This window comes from Sus scrofa, chromosome 2, assembly GCF_054392235.1.
Source record: "Sus scrofa isolate SSC_HxYL_T2T_F1_AM1 chromosome 2, Sscrofa_HxYL_maternal_Yorkshire_Landrace_v2.0, whole genome shotgun sequence".
Taxonomy (NCBI): Eukaryota; Metazoa; Chordata; class Mammalia; order Artiodactyla; family Suidae; genus Sus; species Sus scrofa.
The window spans coordinates 84,812,041-84,827,605 of record NC_139384.1 but is presented as its reverse complement, the minus strand read 5'-3'; the positions used below and the strand labels follow the sequence as shown (position 1 = coordinate 84,827,605).

At 54.1% G+C, this 15,565-nt stretch overlaps 1 protein-coding gene across 5 annotated transcripts; it reads right to left on the bottom strand.

Annotated features, from left to right (window-relative positions):
- Positions 1-1,836: 1,836 nt before the first annotated feature.
- UBXN6 (UBX domain protein 6) lies at positions 1,837-15,374 on the bottom strand. 5 transcript variants are annotated; one of them, XM_085013229.1, is made up of 11 exons: positions 14,437-15,014; positions 12,587-12,706; positions 12,193-12,356; positions 11,667-11,731; positions 10,464-10,592; positions 5,258-5,355; positions 4,632-4,707; positions 3,890-3,974; positions 3,451-3,801; positions 3,207-3,355; positions 1,837-2,350 (listed from the first exon to the last, which is right to left on the bottom strand). In XM_085013229.1, exons 3-11 carry the CDS (start codon positions 12,278-12,280, stop codon positions 2,225-2,227), a joined length of 1,167 nt encoding a protein of 388 aa, XP_084869355.1. In that variant the 5' UTR covers positions 12,281-12,356; positions 12,587-12,706; positions 14,437-15,014; the 3' UTR covers positions 1,837-2,224. The 5 variants fall into 5 exon arrangements, with proteins under 5 accessions (XP_084869355.1, XP_084869356.1, XP_005661385.2 ...); XM_085013230.1 differs by having other exon boundaries at positions 14,814-15,014; XM_005661328.4 differs by lacking the exons at positions 12,587-12,706; positions 14,437-15,014 and adding an exon at positions 15,245-15,374 and having other exon boundaries at positions 1,837-2,559.
- Positions 15,375-15,565: the final 191 nt, after the last annotated feature.

Sequence of the window (15,565 nt, the reverse complement as noted above, 5' to 3'; positions counted from 1 at the left end):
AGGTAAGTATAGGATATTCCTGATCTCCAGCGAGCCAACTTCTGAGTCAGGCCACACCTCAGGGAGTGTTGAAACTGAAGTGTGTGGAGCCAGCCATCACACCTGCTGAGCCCTGGTCTCAGGCTCAGAGCCAGCTCTACCCTGTGGCTAGGCTAGGCCCCGTAGAGGCATCCAAGCCCATGCCAAAAGCCAGGGGCAGCTGAGATTTTGGCAGAGTTCACAGACTGTCAGAAGTGGATTCCTGTCTTGTTGGCCCCTCACGTGCTATCTTTGTCACATGCTGCTGCTGTTCCCCAGGGAGAAGAGCCTGCTGACTCTTCAATGTGAAGGAAGAGCTGTTCAGCATCAACTAGATACAGTCAAGACCCCACCAGGCCTGCCTCTCCTGGCAGCACCCTAATCCTCCCGCAGGAGTCCCCTTCCTCTCCAACTCCACATGGTGGGGTAAGGGTCCTGGCCCCACCCAGGTGACTCCATCTGTGGACATGACCAGCTGAGTCACCTTAAGCCCCCCCCCCTTTTTTAATGGCCACACCGGCATATGGAGGCTTAGGGGTCCAATTGGAGCTGTAGCCACTAGCTTACAGCACAACCACAGCAACGTCAGATCCGAGCCAAGCCTGCCACCCATACCACAGCTCACGGCAACGCCAGATCCTTAACCCACTGAGTGAAGCCAGGGATCAAATCAGCAACCTCATGGTTCCTAGTCGGATCTGTTTTCCACTGTGCCACGATGGGAACTCCCACCTTAAACCCATTTTAACGCTACCTGACAATGTGCAGTCAGCTTCTAGTAGCTTCTGAGGGCAGGACATGAGAGCAGGGTGACAAGCCAGGGCAGTGGTGGAGTTCCAGTGATAAGGCAGCAAAGAAGAGTGGGCCCAGGTCCTGCGCCCATGCAAGAACAGAGCTGCTGGTGGCCCAGGTGTGAGACAAAGCATGTATGAAGGCCGCTTACTGGCTGAGGGGATTACCAGAGGGTTCTATTTTTAATCATGTTTGGGTCTTGGAAGTTTTAATCTCACAGCAGCCAGAGGACCAGCCACCACAGGCTCCATGCAGGTAAGCATCCAAGAGGGACTTGAGCCAGGGGCCAGCCTGGAGGTGAGAGTGGGGACAAGTCAGGTGAGTGGTTAAAAGCATGGGCTCAGGTGTCTCCTGGTGGGGGGTGTGACCAGGGGCAAGTGCCTCCCACACTCCAGGCCTTGGCTTCCCAATCTGTGTTATTAGTTCCCTGTGGCTGCTATAACAAATGCCAAACTTAACAGTTCTGGGCACAGAAGTCTGACAAGGAAGGACCTTATTGGGTTACAGTCAAGGTGTTAGCAGGGCTGGTTCCTTCTGGAAGCTCTCGGTCACGGGGAGGGGGGGGTCCATTTCTGTGCCTTTTCCAGCTTTTAGAAGCCACCCGATTTCTTGGCTTGTGGTCCCTTCCTCTCTTTAAAACCCACATCATCACGTCTTCCAGTCTGCTTTCTCCCACATATAAAAACTGTGAGGACACCAGGCTCCTATCTGTGGGAAGTTTGTCCTGCTGGGCCTGTAAGGCTCTGGCTCTCACAGCCCCAGGGCCCTGGGAAGCCCTCCCTCAGCATGGTTGGCTTGTCTAACAAGCTGGGGCAAAGGTTAGGGATTCCCTGCCCAGGAAAACTCAAGAAGTGAAGAACTTACCTCAGACATGCAGGGCTCCCCCCCAGATACCTTCACGAAAGCAAGTATCCATCTGGTCCCACTTCACTGGCGGGGGGGGGAGGGGGGGCGTTGGCCCATCCCTGCTACAGGTGGCACTGCAGCTATTGACCCTACCCTGCATCCCACAGCTTAAACTCACCATTAGGAAACTAGTCAAACATCCTATTTATTCAAGTTTACAGTTTTATAGAATTATGTCCTTGACAGGCCCAGTGTCACCCTCATGCCAGCTGCAGCCACATGGGCCAAGTACATGGGGACGGGGCCGGAGCTGCAGGCCCATTCTCCTGCCCAGGGAGTGCCCACAGATGACATGCCCAGGGGTTCTGTGAAACAGGTTAGTCGTGGCTGCCCTCTCCCAGAGGCAGTCACAGCATGTGTCTGGGGCCAGCTGGCATCCTCCCCATGTCTCCAGAGGAAGCTGGGAGGCCTGGTAGTGGCAGAGGGGCCGGGACAGAGGGAATGTGGAAAAAGCAGGAGAGCATAACACAGACCCACAGGAGCTGAAGCCAGCCCTGCTTTTATTTCACTAGAGCTTCTCGATGGCCGACAGGAGCTCAGGTTTCAGGATAGATGTGTCTGGCTTGGCCCCTGCAGCCTTGATGTCCTCTAGCACAGCTGCGTCCCATGAGAAGGTCAGGAGCGCTGAGGGTACCTGCAATGGGGTGAGAAGCCTCAGCCTCACTCTGGCTCTGTCTGGGAAAACAGAGCTCCTCTCTTCATGTTCAAATCTTTGTGCTGGAGCCAGGGCCATTCTGCCCTGTGGCTACTTCCCGCTGGTAACATTGCACATGCAGTCAGTCCATTCCTTTAACACAGGCTCCTCTGACTGTGATTCAGGCTTGGGGAGGTCTCCTGGCCTGCCTGAAGCAAACTCAGTCTCAGGCAGCAATCAGGACTTCCTGTCCAGGCCTCCTTGCCGGGCTCCCTGAATCAGTGTCTCACTGCTCTCTGGCCCCTTCCTGCATCCTTCCCAGTAATTCCTTGGTTTTTTGTTTGTTTTGTTTTGTTTTGTCTCTTTAGGGTCACACCCATGACATATGGAAATTCCCAGGTTAGGGGTCGAATTGGGGCCATAGCTGCTGGCCTACACCACAGCCACAGCAACACCAGATCCGAGCTATGTCTGCGACCTACACCACAGCTCATGGCAACGCCAGATCCTTAATCCACTGAGTGAAGCCAGGAAGCCAACCTGCATCCTCATGGATACTAGTCGGGTTGTTAATCCACTGAGCCACAATGGGAACCCCAATTCTTTGTATTCTGAATGCCATCTTGGTTCTGCTCCTCCGAGGACTCTAAGAGACTGATTTCCCATTTTTATAGACACAGAAAAGTTACTCAAGGTCACAGTACAAGGAAGACTTACACCCAGGGAGCCTGGCTCCAGGATGCCTTCCCCTAATGCCATCCCAAACTGAAAAGCATGCCCCTCACGAGGGTAGGGAGTATGTGCCAATTCAACAAGAACCCAGAGCCAATCTGGATCTGGGGAGCCTGCCACTCACCAGCCCACACTCATTGAAGGCCAGGTTCTCGTCCTCTGACAACTTCTGCCCTCCTGAGGCCAGCAGCTCAAAAGGTAGCCAGTCATTCTGCAAGGCCTCACGGACAAAGCCGTACAGTGCCGCCACCCGCTCCCGGGCGTAGAAGGTCCCTGGGGGGTGGGGGGGGGACAGTCAGAGTGGCGCTGAAGCCTGTAGGAACCACCCTGGACCCACCGGAGCCCCCAGGGAAGAGCCCAGCACGCACCCTGCAGCAGGCAGCCATCAGGGAAGCGCACGCGCAGCAGTGTGTACGTGTACTTGCGCATCTCCCTCTGCTCCTCCCTCTCGCGCATGGCCTTGGTCCGCAGCACGCTCAGCCGCTCCACGGCCTCAGACCGCAGCCTCTGCTCCCGCTTTATCTCTTCGGCAGTGAGGTTGAAGAAATCCATGGGCAGATCGAACTGGGAGGCCAGGGGCGAGGGCCGGAAGACCCGGCACTGACGGGCCAGTGTGGCCCGCACAGGCTCGGCGTGCAACAGCTGCTCTTTGTGCCGTTCCAGACTCTGTAGCTGGGCCAAGGCCGCCTCGCTCAGCACGTAGAACTCTTCAGGGCCCTCTGTGACATACAGGGATGTCAACTCTGAGCCAGGCCCCTCCCACCACCCTCTTTGGGCTCAGCCAAGGCTCTTCTCTATTCGTCTTACCCTGGTCAGGGACTGGAAGCAGTGCCTTCTGGAAGCCGATGGCCTCAAAAAACTCGTGGGTCCCTTCCAGGCAGTTAATGCGCTCCTGAGAGCAGAACCAGAGGTCATATGGGACCTTGGAGGCCCCCATGCACCCCACCAGCCTTGTTGCTCACCCCATCCTCCTCCCAAAGTCCCGGGTCTCAGAGCTGCTCTGTCCCCAGAGAGGATGAACCCCTGAAGCTGTCTGTGGGGCTTAGCTTACATAGGGCCTGGGACCCTGAAAGGTCAACACCAGAGCAAAGGAGGCTGAGGGGCGAGGGAATCCCCAAAAGTGAGGGAGGTGGGCTGTGTGATGCTGGGCTTCAGAGGGGGCCACCAGGAAACAGTGGAGCCCTGCCAGCTGCACAGGTACCAAAGGGCCAGGGTGGGAGGCCCTTTGATTTCTCCACAGAAACCAGAAGTCTGTCCGTGAAAAATCTCCCCAGTGCTGATGTGTTTCCAATGAATTCAAAGAAAAGCCGAAACATGCTGTGGCTGGTGGGGAGAGCAGACACTGTATGCATACTGTACACAACCTGTGCTTAGGAATCCCCCTCCCCACCTGCCAACTCCCAACTCCTGCAGGGGCCTTTCTGCAGCCTGGCTCTGGCCCCCTCTGGCTATCTGCAGGCCACCTGCTCCTACTGCTGGACTGGGTCCTGGGTGGCCTCGGGCCTGGCCATGCTAGCCACACCAGGCTAAGTCTGGTGGCAGCCCTCACCTGGAACACCTTGTTCTGCAGCTTGATCTTCCGGTATTTCTCCTCCTCCGGATGCAGGTGGATATTATCCAAGTACCTGGGGTGAACAAGGATGGCAGCTCACAGCCACGTCAGCTTGTACTACGAGTGACCCAGGAAAGCCTGCCATCATACCCTGGACACCCTCGGAGCCCAACCCCTGCTGCCCCCATCACTGGGCCTCCTCAGTCTAGGCTCTCCCACTGGGGGCACTGAGGAACCACCACGGTGGGGTGGAGCAGGCAGAGACAGAATAATGGTGCCCAGAGATAGCTCAGAGGCTCCTGGGCAACATGGACCCCTGGGCCCCTCTGGACCTGCTCAGTCAGAGGAACTGGGGGCAGGGGAAAACCCTGCCTCCTTCATGTTCTGATGCTCTGGGAGGGAAGTCAGGGTTGGGAACCCCTAAATTGGCAAAACTCTTCGTTTTAGAGATAGCTAAACTGAGGCCCAGAGAGGCCAAGCCCCCTCCCCAAGGGCTTAGGGGAGTGAAGGGTGGGGCCTGGCTGCACTCCCAGGGCCATGCTCCCTCCAGGCTCCCTCAGCAGGTTGCAATGGAGGCCTAGGAGCTGGGACCCTGGTGGGAGGGGTGGGGTCCACCCACTCACTTGGCAATGGTGTCCACGCCCAGCTTCACCCGGTCACGGTCCTTGTTGAACGTGTGGATCTTCATGATAGAAGCAGCCACTGGGTCGGTGGAAAAGTGCTGGGAGGAGGGAGGAAAGCGAGTCAGAAAGGGCCCACCGGAGTTCATGTTGTGGCTCAGCGGTAATGAATCCAACTAGTATCTATGAGGATATGGGTTTGATCCCTGGCCTCGCTCAGTGGGTTAAGGATCTGGCATTGCCGTGAGCTGTGGTGTAGGTAGAAGATGTAGCTTGGATTGGCCTTGTGTCTGTGATCTGGGCCAGTGGCTACATTTCCAATTTGACCCCTATCCTGGGAACTTTCATATGCCGTGGGTGTGGCCCTAAAAGGACAAAAAAAAAAAAAAAAAAGAAAGTGCCCATTTTGGCGCCTGGAGGCCATGCCAGCCAAGCAACTGGGTCTAGTGACACCAGTGATAACAGAACTTTCTCACAGCAGGCCCTAGCATGTGACCAAAGCAAACTCGATCGTGCAGGCCCAGCAGAACAAGGAGAAAAGCCCTTTTGAGAACTCCAGCCTGGGCCTCACCCTCCCCCCACCTCTAGGAAAGAGGGGGCATTGGCAGCCTGGGTTACGCCACCCTAGGTTGGTCTGACACACATCTTTGCTTTCTGCTCTGGAGCCCAAACCCAGCACTAAGCACCGCCAAGGGCGCTGCAGCCTCTAGATCCGGAACCTGCTGGCCACCGTGGACACACCATCCCTCCTAATCCCCCAGCCCACTGAGGGACATTCTAGGGATAGACTGAGGCAGCAGAGACAGGATGGATGCAAAAGAGGTCTGTGACCTGTGGCTGCCTGGTGCACAGCTGGGGGAGGCAAAATAGTGGAAATCTTCTAGTCCCTGTGCTTCTGGGGTTTCACCTGCTTCCCTGGGGAGGGGCAGAACTGCAGAGGTCACATGGCCCCCATTTGATCCCTCAGCCAGCCTAGCCTCCAGGCACCTCCAGGGACTCTCTCAGCATCCCAGTGGGAAAAGGCTATGAATGGATAACTAAGGCGAGGAGCATATCTGCTCACGCTCTGGATGGCCACTGCGCACAGCCACACCGTGTTGTCTCACAAGCAAGGCTGGCACCTGTATCTGACCCAAATTCATTTGTTCTGCTGTATAACAGTGGGGGGTGAACAGTTGGGTTGCCAGAGGTGATGTGGCAGAGCACCTATGACCCAATCCATGCACATCTACCTGGGCAGCCTCAGTCTGGCCCGGGAGTGCTCAGAGCTCCTGGAAGGCAGGGTGGGGCTTCTGTCCCACCCCAGCCACCTTCCCTCAACTACACAGGCTTGAGTCTTCAGCAGCCATGGGTCAGACAGCTGATCCAAAAGGCTAGCTCAGCTCTGCCAGCGCAGTCTGCAAGTTTAGTTACCAGGGTAGGACAAGAGGGCCAGGAAGGGCAGAGAAAGCAGATCTGCAGACCAGTGTCAGTGAGATGGAGGCCTCCTTAGGACAAGCGCACCCACCCCACAGGGAAGAGCTGAAGCTCCACACACTGTTCTCAGATGTTTCCAGGCAGCCTGCAGCCTCCTTTAAATTAGGACAAACAGACAACAGACAAAGAAACAGAATGTCCAAAAAGGAGAGATTTCACAGCTGTGACCAAAAGATAGATGTTTTCAATAAATGGGGATTGGAGAAAACTGGGTAACAATCTGGGGGAAAAAACCAAAAAAACAAAAAAAACCACACTAGCTCCATGCCTCATATTCTACACAGGGATAAATTCGAGTTGGATCAAAGCTTTAAACATTAAAACAAAACAAACAACAAAAGGCAAAACAGAACAGCACTAGAAAAACCATAGGAGAATTGTTTCAATCCCCAAGTGGGGAGGACCTGTCTACGTATGCCACAAAACCCGAAATAAGACTGACACATTGAATTACATAAAGATCAAAAACTTCCACATGGCAAAGTGACCAAAAACAAGTCTAAAAGTAAACAACTGAAAAAACAGTCACAAGTCAAATCATAGGCAAAAAGCTAATTCTCCTAATATGTAAACAGTGCCGACATATCAATAAGAAAAAAAAAAAAAAACCCACTACCTAACACAAAAATTGGCAAAGAATGAACTCTTATGTGAAAACAGCTAACTGGACCCAAAAAAGGGAAAAGCAAATTAAAACTCTGCTGAGATCATATTTTTACCTAGCAATGTGGATAATAAAAAAAAGCTTGATAATCCACAGTGATACTGGGGAGACAGGAAAATGGGTACCTTCTCCCACACTGCTAGTGGGAATGTGAATCCGGACAACCCCCATGGAGGTTCATCTGCTTACAACTATCCAAAGCTTTTAAATACGTGTCCTTCCACTTCTGGAACTGACCCTAGAGCTCAAAGTGATGTACAGACAAGGTTTTCATCATATAAACCGTTCTCATTAGCAAGAGACTAGAAACTTCCTACGTGCTCATCAACATAGAGCTGGTTAAATAGGGAAGAATTTACAGTGAATCATGCAGTCACTACAGAGAAGGCAGGTCTTTCAAAGTGCTCAGAAAAAAACAGAGGGGTGATAGAGCAAATGGGGTAAAGATGTTAACAACTGGTAAGCCTGGGTAAGATTAGCAGAATGACAGAGCCATCTGGGTCCTGATCCCTGGAAGCTGGAAATATGTTACGTGGTGGGGGTGGGGGTGTGAACGTGGCAAATGGAGTTAAGGCTACTGATCAGCGACCTTAAAATAGGATTAGCCTGGATTATACAGGTGAGCCCAGTGGAATCATAAGAGCCTTTAAAAGGGGGGAGAGAAGAAAGAAGCAGAGAAAAGCAGGGAAATGGCAGCTGAGAAAGACCTGCCTTGCTGTGAAGACGGAGGAAGACATCCTGGAAGGTGGAAAAGGCCAAGGAACTGACCTCGAGCTCTCAGAAGCACACAGCCCTGGGGCCACCTCGACTGTAGACCAGCAAGACCCAAGTCCCACTTCTAACCTCCAGAACTGTAAGAGGAGAGGTGTGCTGCTGGAAGGCACCAAGTTCGTAGTAATTGTCAGAACAGTAATAGGATACTCAAACCTGGGTAAAGAATAGTCAGCTGTTCTTTTTGTTATTCTTGCAGTTTTTCTTTAGGTTTAAATTATTCCCAAATACAGAAGGATTTTTTTTTTTAAATTTTCTGTCTTTTTTTCCCCCAAGGGCCTCACCCACAACATATGGAAGTTCCCAGACTAGGGGTCGAATAGGAGCTACAGGTGTCAGCCTACACCACAGCCATAGCAACGAGGGATCTGAGCCACGTTTGCCACCTACACCGCAGCTCATGGGAAGGCCAGACCCTTTAACCCACTGAGCGAAGCCAGGAATAGAACCCGTAACCTCATGGATAATAGTTGGGTTCACTACCACTAGGCCACTTCGGGAACCACCTAAAAAATTTTTATGATTTATATTTTTTCCATTATACTTGGTTTACAGTGTTCAATTTCTACTGTACAGCAAAGTGACCCAGTCACACACATACACACATTTTTTTTTTCACATTATCACGCTCCATCATAAGTGAGTGGACATACTTCCCTGTGCTATACAACAGGATCTCATTGCCTATCAACTCCAAATGCAATGGTTTGCATTTATTAACCCCAGACTCCCAGTCCATCCCACTGCCTCCCCCTCCCCTAGGTTTTTTTTTAATTATGACTTTGGCTCTCCCAGAAATGGAATCTTTTTGATTTTCATTTATTTTTTATTTAATTTTGGGCTATGCCAACGGCATGCAGAAATTCCAGGGCCAGGGATCAAAACCAAGCCATAGTTACTGTTATTGCTCAGTGGTTAACGAACCCGACTAGTGACCATGAAGTTACAGGTTCAATCCTTGGCCTGCTCAGTGGGTTAAGGCATTCCCTTGAGCCGGGGTGTAGATCACAAAGGAGGCTCGGATCTGGTGTTGCTGTGGCTGTGGCAGAGGCTGGCAGCTGCAGCTCCAAATCTACCCTGGCTTGGGAACTTCCATATGAAATGGGTGTGGCCCTAAAAAATAAAGAAAGCAAAAACAAACAAAGAACAAAAACACAAGTGTGAGGGATACAGATGCACTGGAAGTTTGCCTGTAATTGGAGCTTTTTTTTTTTTTTTTTTTGGCTTTTTAGGGCCACACCCGCAACACTAGAGGTTCCCAGGCCAGGGGTACAGTCGGAGCTGTTGCCACCGGCCTACACCACAGCCACAGCAATACCCGATCCGGGGCCACGTCTGCGACCACACCACAGCTCATGGCAATGCCGGATCCTCAACCCACTGAGTGAGGCCAGGGATCGAACCCGCAAACCCATGGTTCCCAGTCAGATTCGTTTCCACTGTGCCATGACAGGAACTCCAGAGCATCTCTGAAAAGAGACTTCAACTACTTATATCAGCTACCTCGAGGAGGGTGGCTGTGAGGTGGGTGGGAGGCAGCTTTTCCTAGCCTACCCTTCTGTATTTTGTTGGGTTTTTGTTTGTTTGTTTGTTTTTGCTTTTTAGGGCTGCACCTGTAACATATGGAGGTTCCCTGGCTAGGGGTTGAATCAGAGCTACAGCTGCTGCCCTACACCATAGCTACAGCAACACCAGATCTGAGCTGTGTCTGCCACCTATACCACAGCTCACGGCAATGCCGGATCCTTAATGCACTGAGCGAGGCCAGGGATTGAACCTCCAATCTCATGGTTCCTAGTTGGATTTGTTTCTGCTGCACAATGGGAACTCCCCTTCTGTATTTTGAAGTCTATCCCACAAGTTAGTATTCCCTCATTTTCCCTCATTATTTTATTTTATTTTATTTTTTTGGTAATGGAGCATGGCAGCTTGATGGTAGAATTTCAGTTCCCAGAACAGGGATTAAACCCAGGCCACAGTGGTACGAGTGCCAAATCCTAACCACCAGACCACCAGGGAACTTCCAGAGTATCCCCTCTTTGGAGAGGTTAAAACAGGACCACAACTGGCGTTCTCTTGTGGCACAGTGGGTTAGAGATTCAGCGTTGTCACTGTAGTGGCTTGGATCACTGCTGAGGTGTAGGTTCACTCCCTGGCCCAGGAACTTCTACATGCAGTGGGTGGATGCAGCCAAAAAAAAAAAAAAAAAAAAAAAAAAAAAGAACAGGACTGCAAAATAGGCAGATGGAGAAACTACAGGGGCTCTGTGCCACCTGGGCTTCTGGGGCTGGTACTCACCGAGAGAATGGCCTCTCTGATGCGGGCATCCCGCTGGTCCTTCCTCAGGATGGCCCCCGTGAGCGGGCAGATGAAGTACACTCCAGGCACCGCTAGGTGGGCTGAGCCTTCTTCTTTGGGCTCGGGCACCTGGAAGGATGGGTGAAGGTATCAGAGCCTGGACTGTAAACAGAGGCCTCATTGAGCCACCCTAGTGCCACAGGACTGAGAGTGTGGCCCTGGGAGGCAGAGATCCCTGGTCCCAGGACTGCTCCTTCACCTATCAGCCATGGGATACCTTGGACCAGTGGCCGACCCCTCTGAGCCTGTCTTCTGATCTGTTAAGATGTCCCCTAGGGACCAGCTCTGAATTATACAAGGAACAGAAAGAATGTAATAGCTCTGGACAGAGAATTAGTGCTCAATTGATGGCTCCTGCAGTTCCCATCCCCCTATCTGGTGAGGAAGGGGCTTTGGTAGGAAACGTGGGAGTCACAGTGCCCTGGACAAGTCCTGGCCTCACTCTGGGCCTCCAGTCTAGGCAATCTCCAGGGTCCCTTCCACTCTAAAACTGAGGGAGGCCTTACAGGTGGTGCTGCTCAGAACACCCTTTCTGCCAGGCTCTTTTGAGGCCCACCTCCTCCAGGAAGGCCTCCCTGATTACACCAATTTGCATGGTGCCCTCCTACCTCCAAGGAAGGCAGCAGAGGTAAGGCTAAAGGTGCCACTAAAGGTAAGGGCTTTGGACTCAGCCAGACTAGGGTTCTAGTCCTGCTGCTGGTGGCTTCGAGGTACATGACCAAGGACAACTGGCCTCACCTTTCTGAACCTCAGTTTTTTTCTTCAGAAAAGTGGGAACTACAATAGCACCTACCCTCATGGTGTTAAGGGGAGTGGGTTGGCAACAACTTAATGGAGGTGCAATCCCTCTCCCAGTGCCTGGCATCATTAGGTGCCAAGTATTCAGGTCCCGGAAGGCACCATGCTCAAGAGAGGCTACCTCCACTTTTTAAGGGGGAGTTCCCAGAGGTGACAGTAACCTCAATCCACTCCAAAATCTCTTTTGTGTCTCCCCACCCTCCCCAGCACCTGATGCGCACAGCCCAGGGCTAGGTACCAATCAGACCAACACAGGAGAGGACTCAAATGGGCCCTCTAAGGGCTCGCAGGTCTCTCACTCCCCGGGGGCATCATGTTGCCACCATGAGGCTTTGCCACTTTTACCGTGTTGGTCCCTGCGGCCTCCTGGTTCCCACTGACAGTTGCTTCAGCTCGAAGTTCCTTTCTCACTGGAGGGAGAGACAGAGATGCGTCAGTATGTGGCCCCGTGAGCCAGGCATGCCATCTCTGGCCTAGAGCCTCATGTGAGTCAAGTTCTGGTCCGTCCAGCTTGAGATCTGCCCAGCCCACCGTCTCTCCATGCCCCGCAGGCTGCACCAGACACATGCTTCTCCTCTGAGCCCCTGCTCCCATTTCCCTGCCACAGCTCCCCTGACATGCATGTCACCCAGACCACCGCAGACCCCTCTGCCTTTTCACCTGCGTTTCCCTTTGTGGACTTGCTCACAATTGTGATTTAAAAATCTCTCCCACTCCAAAGCATCAGTTACGTAGTTATTTTCATCCAGAGCCAAGCACAGGGTCTGGGACCCATGAACAGTGGAAGATCAGCCTCGAGGATGGAAGGGCAGAGGCCGGCCCTGCCTCCCCCACACACCCCAGCTGTGGCTGGAGGACAGTGGAGGCTCACCCTGGTTCCGGATAGAATCCTGGGATGTGGGGCCCCGCGCCTTGGGTTGCTTCTGCTCGAGCCGGGCCAGGGCCGCCGCGGCCGCCATCTGAGCCTCATCAGTAGGTCCCTGGCGGGGCTGCCGGAGCGCCTGCTGCTTGGGCTTTTCCTTGGGGGCCTTCTCCCTAAGGAGGAATGGAGGAGCAGTGAGGTGACATGGGACAGGCAGAGGCGCTTCTGCCCCAGCAGACAGACCCATGTCTGTTCCCCATGGGCCACCATGGCCACCAGAGGGTCCTAACACAGATGGAGGAGCCCCTAGAAGCAGATGATGGTCTGGCTCCCAGCTCTGCCCCTTCAGGCAATCTTGCACCGGCTTGGGCCTCAGAGTCATCTGTCAGGTAAGCATGCCCACCTGGGCTTGCAGGGCCATGGAGCAGGCAGGAAGGCAGCTAGAGTCCACAGGGGCTGATGCGATGCACAGACCTTGCTCCTCTTCCACTCCCTTCCCTGGGCAAGTCTCCACCCTTACTGTCTACAATGGTGAGACATTGACGCTTCATCTACTGAGCACCTATCGTGTACCAGGCAGCACGCCAAGAGCTAGCTGTTCCTCCAAGGGAGGTCCCCAGATGCCCCTTCACAAGCCCCAGAGGGGCATGGACGCTCAGGCAGTGTGCCCGGCCACAGGCAGGCTCTATGTGGAGAGTGTGACAAAGAGCTGCTTTAATCTCCCTTCCACCCCGGGGAGTAAGTAGGGCGATCACCCCATGGGATGGGCGGCTGCCTAACCCGACCAAGCATGAAAAGGACCTGGACTTGACGTTCCAGCAGAGAAGTCCTTCCTCCCACCCTGGTCTGACTCACCTACCTCACTCTCCTCCTAGCCTCAGGACGCTCTTCTAACTCCAATAGTTGGAATCACCTGTGCTCTATTTCTAGAACCTTCTCAAGAGCCAAGACTCTCAGTTCACAGGCCTCAGGCTCAGACACAAGACATGTAGCTCCACCCCCACTGCATCTTTCCATAAAAACGCCCTTTTTCCAAGACCCCTCACCCACCCCCTTCATGACTCCTCTGGGCCACCAGAGGGATCCTTCTAAAACCCAGGCCAGGGCTAGTCACTTCTCGATGCAAAGTGCTCCCACGGCACGCACGACAGATTCCTAGAGCCTCTGCGGCCTACAGGCCCTTCACAAGCTGCCCCGTTTCCTCCTTTGGTTCTGTTTACATTCCCTGCTGTTCTCTACACAGGTCCATCCTACCACAGGACCTTTGCACTTTCTGTGCCTTTTGCCTGAAGCATTCCGCTGGGATGACGCAGGGGCTGCATCAAGGGTATGTGCGTGTGCGTGTGGACAGGGGTTGATTTCCACATGCCTGACTCTCACCTCTTCCAGCTCTCAACTCAACATCACCTCCTCAGAGAGGCATTCCCAGGCCCTCTGACAGTCCCCAACATTGCTTGCTAACTCCACCCTGTATAATTTTCTTCGCAGCCTATCTTTCACCATTTCTGTATTGGTTTACTTGTCCACCTTCCCCCTCTGAGAGTGCAGGGATTTTCACCCTGTAACAGTGTGGGACACACACCCTCACACGTACCCTGAATCTCCCATCTTGCTCCAGACACCAGAAGCCTAGATTTGCACATGAAGTCCCTCCCCTCTCCTCCCAGGCCTCCAGTCTGACACAACCATCACCCACTCAGCCCCCACCTCCTTCCTGTCACGCACTGTCCCAGCTGCACCAGCCCCCCACCTCCACCCACTAGTTGTTTAACACATGAATGGACCCCCTTGTCTGCCCCACTGCTCTCCCCAGGCCCCCCTTAAGCTGCCCTCTTCTTCCCTCTAAAGCTTCCAGGAATTGCACTTCCCTCCCTTACTCATGGGTTGGGCCCTCATGGGCCTCCTTCATCCCACTCAGCGATCCCCTCCCAAGAACCTCGGGAACCCCCAATCCTCGTGACAGATGCCCTGATGTGCTTGCCACGCACTCGCCCTCCCTCACCCACCCCCAATGCCTCATGAGTCCCTCACCACCCCCTTCCTGCCAGCCTCCCTGCTTCTCCTCCAAACCCCTCCTAGCCCCCACCTCTTTACAATCCTTCCATTATTCTTCGCAGACCCCTCCCCAAGCTGACATCTTTCTCCAGTTCCTCCCAAGCCTAACCCCCCTCATGTCCCCCAGCCCCTCTGCTTGTCCCACCCACCAGTGAAGCCTCCTTCTCAGCCCACTGGCCCTCAGACTGGCATCCTCACCTGCTCTAGCTCTTCACTATCCTCTGCACAGCACTGGCCCCTTGGCCACCTCCCTACGGAGTTTCCTGTGGGTCTCCAAGCCGTTCTTCTCTCAAAGTCCTCACCAGATAAGTCTCAGAGGCCTGGAAGTGCAGGCCAACTTCCCCTCCCCTCCCAGGTCTCCCCCAGGGGATCCAGGCTGGCTCAGCCATCACTCAGGAGGCCCCAGTCTCCTTCCAGACTCCTCCGGCTCCTCACCTCCACCCACCTGCCCACTTTCTCCTTCCAGATCTTCCTCAGCACCTTCAGAACAGCCCCTCCCAATTCACCCAGACCTCCCAAGCCCCTCCCTACCCTTCCAACAATGCCTTAGGCTTCCTGGAGATCCAGATTCTCACCCCATTCTCCCTCCTGCTCCAGAACCAAAGCCCAGACCGCTACTGCCATGAACTCTAAGCCTCACGACTTTTTGCCACTCCAGTTCTACTTCTCCAGGCTCAGTCCCAAAGCTCTGGTCACCTAGATTCCCCCAAATCTTAGGCAATGCCTCTTTAGGGTCCCGTCTCCACCTCTCCGCCTCTCCCTTTACCGCCCGCGCTAACCCCCTAGGGTCTCTCCACTGACCACTAAAATGCTGCAGCCCCGCCCCCTCCCTCCTGCCCCGCCCCCGGAGGCTTCCCCTCCCCCTTACTTCCACCCTCCTCTTGACCCGCCCCCCCGAAGTCTCTCCCGCTCCTCAGACTCTCCGCCGCCCCTCACCTCTCGCCTAGTCTGCCCTACCTCCACCCATCCCGCCCCCTAGCCTCAAGGCCCAGCGCCCGTCACTAACCCGACCGACTCTGTAAGCTTCTGTCCCGGGCCCGCGCTCTTGAATTTGATGTCGGCCTTGATCTCCTGGAAGAATTTCTTCATGGTGGCGGCGGCCCGGCGGCTGGGAGCCCCGGGGGGGCGGGGGGCGCAAGGCCCAGTCAGGGAGGGGCCAGCAATAGCCAACAACCGGAAAGAAAATACGTCCCCGCCGGAAGTCCCGCCTTCGCGCGACAAACCACGTGACAATCGGACCGGCGTGCCTCTAGCTCTCATCAGCTCGCTAGCCTGGTGTGCCCGCTCTACACTCTGGCGCTGCGTCTCGGTGGTTCTCCAGGAATCT

Coding starts and splice junctions, on each gene's coding strand:
- UBXN6 (XM_003123069.5), bottom strand. CDS start 15,327: ATGAAGAAATTCTTCCAGGAGATCAAGGCCGACATCAAATTCAAGAGC. Junction 4,708..5,257: donor GGCGTGGACACCATTGCCAA/GTGAGTGGGTGG, acceptor TGTTCACCCCAG/GTACTTGGATAATATCCACC. Junction 3,975..4,631: donor TGCAGAACAAGGTGTTCCAG/GTGAGGGCTGCC, acceptor TTCTGCTCTCAG/GAGCGCATTAACTGCCTGGA.